This window comes from Carica papaya, chromosome 9 (assembly GCF_054855325.1).
Source record: "Carica papaya isolate Zhongbai chromosome 9, ASM5485532v1, whole genome shotgun sequence".
In the NCBI taxonomy this organism is placed as follows: Eukaryota; Viridiplantae; Streptophyta; class Magnoliopsida; order Brassicales; family Caricaceae; genus Carica; species Carica papaya.
The window spans coordinates 34,565,752-34,582,692 of NC_142317.1; the positions used below are offsets into that span (position 1 = coordinate 34,565,752).

Genomic DNA, 16,941 nt, shown 5'->3' on the forward strand with positions numbered 1-16,941 from the left:
GTATTTGATGTTTCTTAAAAAGAAAATCTGCTTCCCAGTAAGAATTTCTAATTTTACTTCTCACAAAAAAAGAAATTCTAACTGTCTTGAAAGAAAAAAAGCTAAATTTTTTTGATTGTTACAAATTAGCTTCCACATTTTAGTTGGTAGAAAGTAAAGAGAGTGTTTTTTTCTTGCAGAGGTGAAATTTTGGTACTCAGATTAAAGGGGTTATTCTTATTTTATCAAGTTAACTTCTCATAGTTTTAATTTGTGTCTAATTGATGTAAGATTTTAACACTTCTTTTTTTCCCTTTTCTCTGCAATTGCTTTTTCAATTTGGAGAGAGAAGAAGAAGAAGACAACAAATAAGGAAGAAAAAAGAAAAAAAGAAATGAATGAAAGATTATTTTAACCTTTTTGTGATTTCTACCATTAAAAATACTTAACTGGTGTAAAATGTTTAGATTTAGCTTAACTTAGTATCACGGTAATCTCATTAATAAACGAGCTAACTTAGAATATACTCACAAAATAGTAAGTTTTACATCTTAATTAAAATTTGAACTCATAATTTTTAAGTAAAAAAATAAGAGTTTATACTTGACATTGAAGAATCAAATTATTTAAAAAATTGGTTCTTTTGTTACCTGTTCAACTAAATTAATCTTCTTGACCGATTCGATTTGAATAAATTTATTTAGTTCCGCTAGTTTTTTGCTCTCTCTTAATGTAACATATATTATTATAATAATTAAATTAAAGAATTTGGACTTAACATTTATCTACGTTCTCGTTTAGAGTAAAATTTTTATTTTTAATTCTTTGTTTAATGGTAAAGCATATATAAAGTTGTAAAAGAAATCACACTAAAGATAAAGTAGATGCATGGATATATATATACATACACACACACACACACACACATTAGACCGACCTCATGATGGAGTTCTCATCCATTAAAAGTTTGACCCTAGCTCTTTTTTTTTTGGGGCATCCCAAATTCGCACTCTACTCAGCTCCACATTTGAAAATATGCGGAATTACTATTCATCATCATAATTACCTCCACTATTGTAATAATGTCATTTCTCCTTTTTGTAATAAAACTTGCTTTCTACAACCACCATATAATTGAAACTATTTAACCAACACAGATTAATCCATTAAAGATGGTTAGTATATAACACTTTGTATCAAGTCCCTTTCTTTACTATATTTTTTTCCTATAATGATAGCAGGGTGGCTTCTTTATGCAAAAAGAAGCTGCAATTCTCATCTCTGCAACTACCAAGATATATACATGTATATTGTAGCATTTTAGTGATCGAATTATATACATATATATATATAAACACAAGATACATTCCTGCTTTAGTAATCTGATAATTGGTCTCCTTTTGTCTTCATAAGGAATCCATCAAAATCAAGCTTAGATCTTGTGTGTGTGTGTGTGTGTGTGTGAGAGAGAGAGAGAGAGAGAGAGAGAGAGAGAGAGAGAGAGGTGTTTTTGTATCTCTTTGTGTGTGTGTGTATATATATATTATATCCATATATACCTGTTGGTTGGTGATTGAAGGATGCAAGGTTTTAGATTTAACTGTTTGTTAGCATCAGTGTGTATCCTTGTACATTACATTTGGCTTCTACCACCTGTGACTTGCTCTTCCCATCAAGACCTTACGGAGTTAAGTACCAATGATCAATATGTTCACAAGGTAAACCAAGCTTCGTTGTTTTCTTCAACCATGCATATTTACACTTTGCTAATTTTCCACTCTTCACCATCCAGTTTCACTATATCTCATCTCTGTGCATATACATATATCTATATACTTATATGTTGTGTTTCAATATTATGCCTTTTCTCTTGTTTTTCCTTTTGATTCTTATTTACAGTATTAGGTAAAGAATATAATTAGAAGTTTTTCTTTCTTCTTTTTTTCAGCATTAATTTTAACTGCTTTGACATTTGATATATATAGTTACTATGTGTGTGTGTGACAGTTGAGTCCCCAAATGACCTCAAAAGTGGCACTCCATGGGATTCTCATGTGGCTCTCAATGGGTTTCTTAATGCCAATGGGCATACTTACTATTAGAATTTTACCCAATAATACACAGGAGACTGGGACAAGGCTCAAACTTCTTTTCTATCTCCATGGAATCTTTCAGGTATATCCATCTTCCAGGTATATGCATATATATATATATATACACACGCAAACATACATATATACGTACATACTTCTGCATCTTCCACACCCTTCAGTTTTCACCAGTATTCATAATATATGAAGAACCAGTAAGAGTTAAACAATATTTATTTTACATATACAATAAACCCACAAAATACTTGTTTGAAGTCACAAGATCATATGGATGATCATACAAATGTTGATGTTGGTTAAACTCATCATTATATCCCACTTTTACTTTAATAATTTTGTCCCTTTATTTTTGTTTGTTTTATTTTGTAGAGTCCAGTTAGATCAGAATTATCAATTCCACCACCAAATACTTGACCATGTTTATCATTATTTCTTCAACATGAAGAAGAAGAATACTGATACTTAATAATATTATATACATATATATAAGTTGTCTATCAGATAATTATGATACACCAGCAATTTCTCTCCATGTGTTTATGATTAGTAAGTGTTAAAATATGAAGTTGATTTAGTTTGCAGAATGCCATCATCATTCTGTTATCTGCATGTTCTGTAATTAGCAAGCAACCTAGGTAGTTAATTAAGTTTACTTTTGAGCAAAATAAACATGATTATTATACAATTACCGTATGCGATGTACTAGTTTTAATAGATGAAATAATGCTTTCTTACACTAAGATATAATATGGGTGTGATATCCCAATCTCTACTCGAAAAAATGTAACCATTGAGATTCATATAAGCACTAAAGTCACGTACTACTTCCCAATTAGATTAGTGGTGCTTGGATTCGGAGTATTACAGATAGTATCGGATCATGTGCCAGTTCGGTGACTCTGGAATGGTGTGATCTTTGTGTCTGGCCTTGTGAGAACATCAAGGATTAAGTGACGAAAATTATGATATTTTAATTTTATATTAGAAACATATGTGATTGTTAAGTTCTACTTATAAAAGCTGGTTATTTGGTTTAAAAGGTTGTTGTGCTAGTGGTGCTCAGTCTTGAGATTTTAAAACGGGAGTGTCCTTTTGGTATAAAACTCGTATAATTTTTACAATCAAGTTAATATACACAAACTCCACCAATATTATTAGGTAAAATTTTTGTTTTATTTCAGGAAATAATTGTCTATATTTATGTGAAAGCAGACACTTTCAGTACTTGTTGCAACAGTTGGAGCAGTGATGTCTATCAAAAATTTTGAAAATTCATTCAACAACAATCACCAAAGACTAGGTCTAGCTCTTTATGGAGGCATGTGGGTGCAAGGCATAATTGGATTTCTCAGGCCTCCTAGGTATGTACATGTATATACAAGAATATTCATGTACATAACTTTTTCTCATTTAATTCCTACTTTTATATGTACATATGTGATGTGTGTGTTTATGTATGTAGAGGAGACAAAAGAAGAGCAACATGGTTCTTTATACATTGGATTCTTGGGACAACAATATGTGTGGTGGGTATTATAAACATCTATACAGGTTTAGAAGCCTACAAGGAAAAAACAGGAAGAAGCACATTGGTTTGGACAATACTTTTCACAAGCCAGGTGTGTGTTATTGCTTTCATTTATCTCTTCCAAGACAAATGGGAATACACATTAAAGCAAGCTACAAATCCAGTCATTGCTGATCCTCAGCCACCACCTGATCTTCATACTCAAAAGGTGCTATTGCCTTTGCCTTGTGCCAAGCACAATGCACTTCAGAATTTGTTTGACTAGCTATAATATATAACTACTCATCTATATTTTTCATTTAACCATTCATATTTTCCTATACCTATAGAACTCGTAATAGTTTATTTATTATTTATCTTATATATATATATATACACACACACACACCATCAATCCACAATATTCATATTCCACTTTTTGATATGCAAACTGGTAGTGAAGTGTCAAACAGTGGGCTATGAGTACTAATTCATCTTGGACCATATTTTTTCCTTGTGAAAGGATTTTGGGAGTGATGTGTACCTACTGTCAACATATGTATATATATATATATATATATAGTGGTTGTTGTTGTAAAAGATGCTAACTACATGTTTAGATTCTATTTTACTTTCTGCCATTGTAGTTGGGCCTATGTATAAACATACACAATAGTAAATGTAGGGAGTTTGAAAGAAATCTTTCAAAGCAATTAACTAAACAATATGAAGAACTAAAATGACCTAATATATCTCTCTAAGAATATGATTAATAATTGAAAATTATAATCATTGTTATGGTTCAGGAAATAATGGAAAAAAGTCAAATCATTATGGAGTGTCTTCCTATTGCTCATAGTAGACAAATGAATAATACAGACATGAAGAGGCAATCTCTGCATTTCCAAGTTGGGGACTGTGTCTACCTACGAGTATCTCCTTTAAAGAGAATGATGGGATGTGGTAATCGTAAAAGGTTGAGTTCAAGATACATTGGTCCTTTTGAGATTTCTGAATGTGTAAATGACATGACATGTAAGGTTTCTTTACCATCTTCTATACCTAAGGTGCATAATGTTTTTCATGTTTCGATGCTCCGTAAACATGTTCCAAATTCTGAGCTTGTAGTTAACTACAAGTGTATAGACCTCAAACCAAATATGTCGTATGAAGAATATCCTGCAGAAATTCTAGATTCGAAGGAACAAGTGTTGAGAACACGAACTATTCCTTCTGTGAAGGTTCGTTGGGAAAAACATTCACCTGCCGAAGCAACTTGGGAGCATAAGGAGGAAATACACAAAAGATATCCTTATTTGTTTTTTTTAGCATGGTAAGTTTTAAGAATAAAGTTTATCTGAAAAAGAGAGATGTAATACTCATAAATTAAAAAGATTAATTTGATATATATCATCAAAATATAAATATTGAATTATATTATTGTAATAGTCACTCGTATTGATTATACTTAGTTAGTTTACGAGATATTATTACTATATTATAACCATTGAGTAGAGTAAATGTCAATAATACCACTTTTAGAACCTTATACTTTTGTTTAATTTATACTTGATTAGGAAGCACTACAAATCCGAATTTCTCACTTTCACTTCATATCATATAGTTTAAACTTTAAACAATACAAACTAGTCGATTTTTAGGATTTTAAGAATTTTATTTCTCTATAAATTATATATTAATAAAAAATATCCTATCATGCGTTTAATATCGTGAGTACTTTTATCAATAGAAATTAATGAACAACGAACATATTCTATTAGAGGTTCTAAGAAGGCTAAACTTACGCTTGCTTCTATGCGGTCTTGCATTTGCTTCTTCGCATGGTTACTTTGCTTGGTGAATGGTGTTTTTTTGGGGAGGTTTTGCAGCATATATTCTCCTCTCTTTTTCGCTCCCTCTAAGAGTGTATTTGCTCTACCACCATTTCTTAGTTTTGAACAAAGAATGTGAGAGAATATGACAAACCATATCTAACTTCATTTACACTTTTTACCTATTTAGCCAACACACTTCACTTACCTTAAAACTGTGGCTTTTCGTTGAGCAAATAATACTTCCAGTGTACAATTGAACACTATACTACATGAAGTGCAAGATTTTTTAACAAACACTTTAAATTTTTCTACGAAGATCCGATCCTCAAGACTGCTCTAACTTGCATTTCAACCAGAGAGCATTTGTAATACACTATTATAGTCCCACAACAAGAAAAATAAAGACAAACTGGTAGTGATACATTTAAATTGAGTAACTCAACCCTTTAACTTTTGCTTCTATATTGGTCTCTCTGTTAACTTACTACAAAAGCACATAACCAAAATTGAGTAGTCTCCTACGAGTCTTTCAAAATTCTGTGTAGCAAGTAAAGCAACTGCAGGTTGTACCACATGCTCGGGTCATTTGGGTGTATCCTTCACATGGTCATTTCCATCACACTCAGATTGATCACAGTTAATCGTCACAAATCTCAGCTTTTACCTTTTTGCTTCTTTTCTTTGACTTTTGATTCTTGGCTTCTACATTATTCTTGCGAGGTTTCTTTTTGCATCCTTCTTCTTCTCTAAATTTCTTTCTTCTGACAGCCAATGTTTCTATTTGATCTTCAATTTGGATATCGGCAGTGCTTAACAATGAATTTTCTGTGGGCTGTGCAAGTTCTGTTGGCACATGAATCATCTTGCAGAATTAGTATATCTAAAATTGATTAAAATCACAAAAGGAACTAATGTATGCATATCAATCAAGCAAGTAAAAGGACTAAAATCGCATGTATAAACGGATTAATATATACACATGGATCAAACAAGTGGGAGTCCTTCACTACCGCCTTATTTATTATGTTCCAAAATTTGCTTCAACACATTTTTCTAACACCAACACCAACACCAACATAAAAGTTTACCAACAGGGACAAAACTATACTGGAAGCAGAGAGCACAACTGGCCAGTGCAGCAAGATTCAGTTTTATTAGTATTGGCATTACAATTAATCACTAGATTTAAATTAAAAAAATGGTATTATATATAAAGACCATGTAAATAATTGTGTCAAAAAATTAAAACATAAGGTCCCTACGAACAGTAAATATAAAATCGTTAACTAATTTATTCGAACCACAAGAAAAAAAGTTCAACATCCATCAATGTCACCGTGAAACTAATTGCAATAGACGGTATGTTAGTTCACTGAACAAAATAGAGATGGAACGGAATGGCTTTTCAACAAGAATAGAAAAATTTTAAGATAGAATTGCAATTATTATAATGTTTAATAATAACATTTTTTTAAATAAAATGTTATAGTGTTTAATAAAAACTCATTCAGCTTCACTACTATATTTAGTGCTACGTGTTAAAAGTTTAAACAAAACTCTAATACATTGTTAATTATAAAAAAATTGTAGTAAATTGTAGAGGACTAGAGATAAAAGGATTAATTCCTTCCTTCCTTGGTGGTAATCTAAATTTATAACCCTCATCCATAGAAAACTTTATTTGTATTTATAATTCTCAACCAATTATGTTCTTCCAACAAAACAATGTACGCATCAGTCCTATAACAAGTAATAACTATTAGATTTCATACATATTCCTAGGCTATATAATGTACCAAACATGCCACAGATTGAATAATCACCGTAAAAAGAGCTACCTACTCTCAAATGGACAAACATGCAAACACAAAGAACAAGATTGATTCAATGCTAGTATTGCAATAATATTGAAACTGCTATGCAGAAGCATGATAGACAGGAACAAAAGAGCCATAAAAAGACAGCAATTTATAAAACTACTCTTCAACTCTAAAGCTGGAACAAAAACTACAGTGTTAAGATGCTGCTAACATATAAGCTATCAAAAAGACAGGAACCTATAAGACTAACCTTCAACTCCAAAGCTGGAACAAAGAACAACAGCATTAAGATGCTGCTTCAAGAAAACCTGCATGCAACAATGTAATCCTAAGCAGTTCAGTCATTTATATACTGTTATCAATTTGCAAGCAGAGTAAAATCATAAGTGCAAGGCTAACTCAAAAATTCCAATTCTGGAGCAAGAATCCAGAGCACCAAAAACAAATTCTTCACAGTTAACCAGGGCCATTGTTTGGCATTAGTTTTTTCATTACTTTTTGATAGTGTATCTATGATTCCTAAAAGCAAAGTTGATTTTCGTTATTATGGAATTGTGAATAATAGGTTCTTCCCTACCGATAAGGAAAGCTTGTAAATGCAACCATAAGACAAAACTTAAAATTAATGATTTCATCAAAAACTAATAATAATAATACCGCAGAAAGAAGCTGCCTTGAATTTATATCCCAAAAGCGCAAATAGCTGTCCAAACCTAAAAACAAGTCAAGTTCCCTATTAGTGGAAAGCAAAGAGTTTTTATAAGAGATCATGAACAATGTTTCCTGAACTCATAAGCAGAGATGCTTTTCCCAAGTATGTGTACAACTAATAATTTATGAATGAAGGCGAGGCAATTTCAATAGATAAACAAATGTTAGAGAATAATATACTTAGATTTCTTTATAATAAAGTAAAAGCTTATCCTTGTAGAAGCTTTGTAAGTAAGCATGAATGTATTCCAAAAATTGAGTCCAATTATCTGATGTCTATGCACCAAAAAGGGGGAAAAGAAAGATTGATATAAGAACCATATTACGTACCACATGATGCTATTACTGGATGTTCTGAGTGCCTAACTATTGATCTGATGCTTCCTGAGCACTTACCCAAAAAACATCCCAACAATTTCCCTACAAAACAGTTTCAGACAATTGGAATTAAAAAACATTAAAAAAAAAGATGAATGAGAAGAAATCAACAGCCTCAAGTCAAACATAAATTACCAAAATCTATAGCTATAAGCCCATAAAAACATCCATAGGATAAATAATTGCTATACCCACCAATTGTACTGTTGAGATACCGACAGAGAAAAGTGAATTTCACTATCATAGAAGAGTCCCATTGAGTGACATGTTCGGCACAAGGAAAAGTTACTTAACCCAAGAACCTTCTTGAATGACACTCGAGCAAAAAGATTCCTAACAGTAGGGGTATAACCTACTAATAAGATATAGCTAGGACAGAGAGAGGATTTCTATCCTATGTTGAATGAAATCTTTTCTTCAATTAAGTAGTCCCAGGACATAGACCAGATATAGATCAAAGCACAACGTATTTTCGAAACTGAAATTGACCACCTCAAACTAAGCAAAATATTCCCAAGTTGCACGAGAAAAATTTGAAGCCAAGTTTAATCCAACCAAGGTTTTAACAGCTCCTTTGAGATACTAAATTAAATAAATTATATAAATGCCTTTCAATTTGATTATAATGGCTCCGACGCAAAATCCAATTACGTGGCTATCCCGATCAATGGTGTCTTCAATGGCATTTGATCCCCGAAACACCAGACACCTGTCTTAACTTCAATGTCATCAATACATCTTCCATACTTTTCTTTAAAAAAAAATTGATTATAGCTACAAAATACTGTTCTATTTTATACAATTAGACAACTACCTTTTGATACTAACATATGTGAAGAGACTGTTAAATCAATGATTGTCAGCATAGCAATCAAAACTAAATTGACAAGATTAACCTAATTAATTCTCTCTACTTCACAAAAACTAGTAAACCCTTTCCCATTTTATCCTTACTCTAATCTGAATCATCCCTTTCTTCAGCCCCACACAAACACACCACCATGTCTCCTCTTATGTTCCCCTTTTCAAACCAAACCATCAAAATCACCCTCTCTTTTTCAAAACGAAAATGAATTGATGTCGTCTTTGAAGTTCTAATGTCACATCTCATCATAAAGCCAAAGGCAATAAAGGAGAATATAGGAAACTCGTAGGTAAAACATCACGCAGGACAGAATCTCGATATGCACCGCATTGAAAAGAAATAAAACCTTATTAATTTACTGTTGATTGTTGCATTCTCTATCTATACTACTTTAAATATGAATGTGTTTGTAAGCGAAGATTGAAAAGCTCTCCTGAAACCAGTTTCATGTAACTTACTCCCCTGATAACAAGCTTTTTATATTTATTTCCACAAATAACAAATATTTTAAATATAGTAGTACGATGCTAATCATCATCAACCATTTTGAGCAATTACTTGCACGACTTGTAGATTTTGTAGCAGCTTAAGCACCTTGTACTCATTCTTCTAATGTAGTCTCAATTGCTTCTTTTAATGCATTTATTGAGTTTTTAAGAACCTCTACATTAGTTGTCAAGGAAGCCAAAGAATTCTTGGTCTCTCCATGACCATGCTGAAGAGAGTCAACCTTTATGTTTAACTAAATGTTAGTCAACATTGTTTAAAGCATGTAGAGCACATGAATAATAAGACGTGCAGCAAAATAAAACGAATGCATAAAAGTACTAGGAAATTGAACAAATGAAAAGCTGCTATGAATGACCGAACAGGTTGCACTAGTCAAAAGTGAAAAATCTGAGACAGGACCATTCAGAGGTTGTTCGCGCATGACATCCAAACTCTCTGATCATCAAAGAGATTCAAGGCTTTGACTGAAGACATAGAGGACAGCACTTGCAAATTGTGAATATCTGATGAAGCAGCAAGTATATGGAGCTTTTAGCTGCAAGTGGTGTGTTTCCCAGCAGCTTTGGCAGCTAAGGATCAATGGATGAACTGAAGAGATTTTTCAAGGCCAATGATGGTGGCAGATTAAGTCACCAACCGGGGATTGTCGAACACCTAAATGCTCTATGGTTTTGCAATTCTTTTCCTTTTTTCCAGACGTTTGACATTGGATGTAGGGTCTTTGGATTTGGGAATTTGAAACCAACTCAACAAACTTTTGGCTTCAACACCAATTACTGACAGAATAATTTCTATCTACTAAGAAATTAGGAGAAAAACCTAGAGACCTGGATAACATCACATTACCGTTTCTTAGATATTACAGGTAAGAAGAAGATTCATTACACATCACATCTAAAGACTGATTGCACAACACAATCACAAAGCAAAAGCAAATTAAACTCCTCTTAACCTTGAAAGCATTACAAGTATTCGTTAACTTAAGTCTAATATAAATATTACTAGAATCCTAATAGGAAACTTAAGACAATGGAGTCCATAAATAAAATCCCAATGCTACTCAATTAAACTACTGTAACTCTGTCCTCATTATGCTACTTCTGACATGCTCAACCACTTGACTATTTGGCTGAGCTTCGCCTATATGGAGCAAGGTAATGCAGAATACAAACATTGTAGACTAAATGGTATAAGATATTTATGTAATTATGATCTTTATGTATTACTAAAAGAATTTAGCTTATTGAGGACTACTAAAATAGGTTTGTTATTAGTTCTGGGATTTATCTCTTAATTAATTGGAAAACCTTTTATATTATATTTTTCCTATTTAAGCATACCAGTCATCTGAGGTAATGTAGACATACTATAAATACACGGGTGATTCATCATTATTTATCAGACTGCTTATGAATAAAATCTGTTGATTTTCTCTCAATAAAATGATTCCTAACAAAACTGTGATTTGGCTGTTCCTACAGTTATAGTTGTTCGCAATTCCTGTAATTCTGGTTTTTTCTTTTTTTCTTTTTCGTTCTTTCAGAACCTTCTTTCATTGTGCTACATCACAAGGCCACATCGATATTTATGTATTGAACATGCAGAAATGCTATTAACTCCATATACCTGTGCGGGTGTCAAAAGAAGCAAGGTCTCCAGACCCATTTCCCACATATATCGTATAGCCATCTAGATCTTCAGCAATTGCTTTAATAGTCGTCTCCCGAAAATCAAATGATATAACAGGTCTTCGCTGAGCAGAAATGTCATAAACACGAACCTGCCATAGCCATTAGTGCAGGTCAAGATGTGAGAAAAACTACAATGAGGAAAAGTTAAGATTAACCATTAGCACTTTTGTTTTCAAAGAACCTTCTGAGTTTTCATGTGTCATTATTTCAAATGATTAGCTATTAATAAACCATTTTCTAAACTTCCTCTCAGACAAGTAACTTACATACAATTTCAGGAGAATAAAAGGCCTTTTGCACAAACTTCTCTAAACTGCACTCTTATGAAGTAACAACAGATGCAATAGCACTTCTCCAGACAAAAAGAAAACATGATGCAACAACCACAAAAGAAAGTCAACATCCAACCAGTCAGAAACTGATAAGCATTGAGTAATTGCTCATATGTAGATTTCAGAGAACATCTTTGACCCTAGGATGCTTTTTATTATCGATGCCCTTGGAATTCCGGGGTTCTCTTCTTAATCCACTATATAAAAAGAAAAACCCCAGTTATATGATTAAGTTCTTCGTGGTGAAAATTTTTCAGGCAAGTCTGTGGGTGTTAGAACATCGCTGAATCATGTTAAGATCTTTTTTTCTCACTTTTACTTTAATCTGAATTAGATCGAGTATTTTAACTACATAGTGCTGCATATATTGGACACTAGTTAATGAAAATATAAATTAGAGATGTACATTAGTCTAACTTTCTTATATCCTCAGTTGAAAGAAGATAATTTCTGTATGGCTTAAAGAATACAACTCTCAATTCTAGAAGTTCAAATAATCACATTTCTGAAGTAACACTAAAGAGAGTTTATAGTAACCTCCAAATGTTTCACATGAACAAAATATAGGGACCATCTTTAGAACAGTACACGTTAATGGAGGGTCAGCTATAGCTACTTAAAGCCACCCAGATTTGTTCATCCTAATACTCATTGCAAATGTAATGGTTATTCTAGCACAAGACAAGTCTTCAGCTAAACAGTACCTGATGGCTGTTGGTACCAGCAACAAACTTACGGTGATCATCTTTACTCAGGAATGTTGCAGACGTAAACCAAGTAGGAGTAAAAATACCAAGGTTGTTCTTGGCAGTCTGCAAGGACCAAAAACAACCATTAGATCAAACAGGAAGGAACAACATCCATATGTATTCTCTCATGACAAACAAAAATTCTTTAGAAAGACGAAAGGCACTCACAGGTTTTGCGGTCCATATCTTAGAACATTTTTCAAGATCCCAGACATTAACTTCCACACTCTTCCTGAATTGAAAAATTAATCATTGATAAGGTCCTTGAACTGCAAATTAGTATAACTTGCCACCACAGAATAACAAGGAAGAACCTTTAAAAGTGTATTGAAGATTTATTTAACATAAGATAAATGAACTAACCCTCCAAATAACGCAAACTTATCAGTGCTATCTACTTTTGAGCATAAGATGTTGCCAGTGTTACATACTTTCCACATTTTCACAGAGCCAATAGATGAAGACTCAGCATGTAAATCAGCAACATCAATGCACCTCAAGCTTGCATTTCCTTTTGCTGTACATGTAAATATGTTGCAGGTCCTGGTAACAATCAATTTAATGGAGACTGGTGTTACATACAAAATTGACACAAGCAAAATAGATCTTTAACCTTAAATAAACATCATATAGGGAACAACCATCCCTGTAAAGAAAATTTCACGAACATTAGCATAAATAGGTAGCTAATTTAAGAACTAATTGCAGAAACTATACTATGGAGGAGGAAAACATTATATGGTTCTTGCTAGAAGAATAAACTGAAATATTATTACGTGTTGTTCTTGCTATAATGATGAAGGAATAGTGTACAATACAAAACCTAAACATATAGAGTATTGGCTATATAGGAATACTTTGGGAAATAACTTATTACTTGGATTGACTATATAGTAAATATTCCTATTCTCTAACACTCCCCCCTGAGATAAAGCTTGTTATAGAGAAGTTGAAGTAAATACAAAAACTAAAACTGAATTTAAAAAAAAAATTGCAGCTTGATGAATTTCATAAGTGCATTTAACAAGATAGATGAGTTCCATAAAACCGTCCACCCAAACAAGTTAGACCAACAACTTGCAATGAATTCAACAAAGGCTTTAAGAATAGTGCAAGCAAACAAGTGTTTCCTTGTTACGAACAACTAGGTACCATTTACGACCAACAACATCAGTATACCTTCCATGAAAAACAACTGCAAACCGTCTCACCAACTTTTTTTTCTTGAGATAATTTTTAAACGTCAATGATGGGTGAGAGAGGCTCATACTCTCAACCTCAGCATTTCTCGAAGCTATGAGACCTATGTGCTAGCCAACTGTCTCACCAACTTTAATAAAAGACTACCAAAATACCTTTGCTGTTTCTTTAAGTAAGGCAACAAGCATTTATTCCCATCAAGCAACAAGCTCTAGACTTTTGTGTAACTAGTCCTCACTCCCTCATGCAGAGGTTTACAGTCTGTAATAACTTTTATGGGACGGCTTGTCCAATTAGAGAATATAGATATATAATATATGGTCAACTTCATGTAGAGTTAGATTTTATTCTTTGTTTTCCTATTCCTATTGACAGGTATCTCTATAACATCACACACTATTCCTTTAGCAAGGTATTAAAGCAATAGATTGTAGAGCATAGTAAATCTCACCTCCTTGTTCTGGTCACAAGCCACTTCTCCAGGAAATTTCTAGCCATTTACAATGAATACAAGAAGAAAAAGAATATATATACGTATATTGTCATCTATTTTCTCTGGGTCACATCTTCATCATGGATAACTAGAAAAAGAGGCATCCATGTCATAAACCATTGCCCCTCTTACCTTTGTGACAATGAATCCCTCAACCATGGTGTCTAAGGAGGAGAAGGTTATGCGATTCTGTTACTAGTTTGATGGGCATTCATTGAAAACTTACTGGCTTCATGCCATTTGATTTACTAGGTTGGTACAATATTTGAGCAGTCATGAACAAGATGTTCATTACCCTCATCCCTCAGTCTTTTTTTGGATGGTCTGGAGAGAAAGAAATAGAAGAATTTTTTATAGTATTGTATTTACTTTTCTAGGATAAAAGATAATTTCAGACCTTTTGTGTTTGGTTTTCATAATAGAGAAGATCTTGTAAACCTTTAAGGTACTTTGGTTGATCCGTAGTTGTATACCAGCTTGTCTACATGGGTGGCACCTCTTGGTGCCTTTGTTTATAGTTAATACTTTCCAAAGTAAAAAAGGTCTAGTTTCTTATTACTATCCAAATTCTCTTCATTAAAAAAGTCTAGTTTCTTATTACTGTCCAAAATGGGAAAAAGCTGCTAGTTCCTAAAACCTAATGCTCCAATGCCCTACTAGAATAAACTAACATGTCACCATGTTTGGATCTTGTGATTGTGATGAAGGAAGAATAGACGATATGATATTTATAGAGATATCTCTGAATAAGAATAAGAAACTAAGAATAACATATAACTACACAAGAAATTGACTGTATAGGACAAGAGTTTGGGAAATATCCTATTATTCTTTAGTTGACTACGTCCTATCATCTAACAGCACCAAAAAACCATACTTTAAGAGTCAAAGAAAATTTACAAATGAAAGAAAAATTCTATTCAAATGTCTTTATCTGGAAACATAGTTGGGTTACAAGCATTTAGCTTACAAAGTTGTCTTAAGTTGGACAAAGAACTACCCTTATTCAAACTGTATGGTGGAAAACAATATGGATCTTGTTGAGTCCCAATTTAGTATTGAAAAAGAAGCAAAGAACAAACAAAATTCAGTACCTTCGTTCTTGCTCTAGCTGTTGCCTTTTGAACAGATGCAAGCCAACAATAGCATCATCATTAGATCGAATATCAGGATTACTGGCAGCAGAAATTGCCACATGGACATCTCCATTAAGAGGATTGAGAATCTCAACCTGCAAGCACATTTATGGACATAAGACATCAAAGAGTGGCTCATCAACTCCTAGAACTACTAAGGAACAGTAAAAATCAAGCTCAATGTTCTTGATGTTCTAAGCTAAAAAAGAATGAGAACAAAATAAAGTAACTTACCTCACCACTTCTTCTTGCAACCGCCAACAACTGAAACAGAAGGTTGGATGTGAATTAAAAAATTAGAATCTCAATAAGAAAGCGATCTCAGTAACGCGACAAAACTAAATACAGGCTAACAGAAAAGGGAGTGAAGTGTACACCAAGTTGACGATTACGAGCACCACATATTAAGCACATAGGAATAATTCTTTTTCATTTTTAATTTTGCATGTGATGTTAACAAATGTTCAACTTGAAATAATTCAAAAGTGCAGTTAGAAAAACACGTGAGAAACTAACAGACCAAGAATCATATAGCATATAAAGGCAATACATGAGGGCATTGCATCTTCAAGCTGATTCCTTTATCACCATGACCAAGAACGAAACATATGCTATAGCATCAAAAGGCATCAATTTGCAATATAGTTTAATACACACAAAAAAGCAGTAGTGCAGCAGTTAACATGAATATGGAGCTACGTTCATCATTTTCTTCTGGTAGTCACTTAAGACAATACTAATTGGCACCAATTTTTCATGAAACAATGACCCACTTCAAACACTAGTAACTTGCCAATGTGCAGCATTAATCAACCTGCCAATACTTTCTAGCATCCCAAATGCAAATTACTAACTTCAAACACAAATTACAATAAAAACATATTGAGAACAAGCACAGAAAATTTAAAAGTTCTCATTTTGTTAAAAAATGAGAAAAAAAAAAAAACAAGTACCGGGTTTGATCTGCTGTCATCAAAAGAAGCGGCAAGAACACATTTGGAGGAATCCGGATCACCCCATCTATCAACCACCTTAGGAACCTCTCCTTGCTTATCACGAGCTTCAACAACTATCATCACATTATCCAAGAACAACGGGAGAATAAGCACAGAATGCAATAAATAGAAGTATAAAGTTAAAAGCAGCAGCCAATTTGACTAATTTTTCCGGACGCAATGGAGAAAATCAACGAATAGTCACCTTTGATGAGACCGAGAGAATCGAAGGTTAGAGCTCGAAGCGGAGGGCAACCAGAACACTCAACTGTAGTCGTTCGAGGCATCTAATGCTACGTAACCGGAACACTCGACTGCTGCTAGAAACCAGAAACCTCACTTACCGTCCGTCGGTGAGGAGAGACCTAGACTGATCAGAGACAAGAGGGGAGGTAGCGGCGGTTTTGGTGCGTGTAAGGTTTTACAGAGACGAAGAAGAGAGTTGACAATTTAGGGTGCGTATTTTCAGTCGAAGGGAATATTACCAATTTAATTTTAATTTATTAAATACTTTTTTTTAATTACTATTTCAAATTTTTATGTTGAAACAGAAATTATAAATTTAAATTTTTTTTAAATAAATATTTCTTATTTAAATTTTCTCAAATTTATAAAATTAAATATTTCAA

General features: G+C 33.0%; 2 protein-coding genes across 6 annotated transcripts; one reads left to right on the forward strand and one right to left on the reverse strand.

Annotated features, from left to right (window-relative positions):
• Positions 1-1,185: 1,185 nt before the first annotated feature.
• LOC110807594 (Cytochrome b561/ferric reductase transmembrane protein family) lies at positions 1,186-4,998 on the forward strand. Of its 5 annotated transcripts, none has more exons than XM_088211731.1 (5): positions 1,186-1,697; positions 1,987-2,154; positions 3,303-3,451; positions 3,553-3,826; positions 4,404-4,992. In XM_088211731.1, the coding sequence occupies exons 1-5, from the start codon at positions 1,560-1,562 to the stop codon at positions 4,932-4,934; spliced, it is 1,260 nt and encodes a 419-aa protein (XP_088067857.1). In that variant the 5' UTR covers positions 1,186-1,559; the 3' UTR covers positions 4,935-4,992. The 5 variants fall into 5 exon arrangements, with proteins under 5 accessions (XP_088067857.1, XP_088067860.1, XP_021888456.1 ...); XM_088211734.1 differs by having other exon boundaries at positions 1,207-1,697; positions 4,477-4,593; XM_022032764.2 differs by lacking the exon at positions 4,404-4,992 and having other exon boundaries at positions 1,208-1,697; positions 3,553-4,243.
• A 756-nt stretch (positions 4,999-5,754) lies between these two features.
• LOC110807593 (Transducin/WD40 repeat-like superfamily protein) lies at positions 5,755-16,791 on the reverse strand. The gene is made up of 12 exons (XM_022032763.2): positions 16,518-16,791; positions 16,271-16,386; positions 15,552-15,581; positions 15,276-15,412; positions 12,852-13,031; positions 12,657-12,720; positions 12,444-12,551; positions 11,343-11,496; positions 8,294-8,383; positions 7,910-7,965; positions 7,503-7,560; positions 5,755-6,275 (listed from the first exon to the last, which is right to left on the reverse strand). The coding sequence occupies exons 1-12, from the start codon at positions 16,597-16,599 to the stop codon at positions 6,070-6,072; spliced, it is 1,281 nt and encodes a 426-aa protein (XP_021888455.1). The 5' UTR covers positions 16,600-16,791; the 3' UTR covers positions 5,755-6,069.
• Between the last annotated feature and the right edge of the window lie 150 nt (positions 16,792-16,941).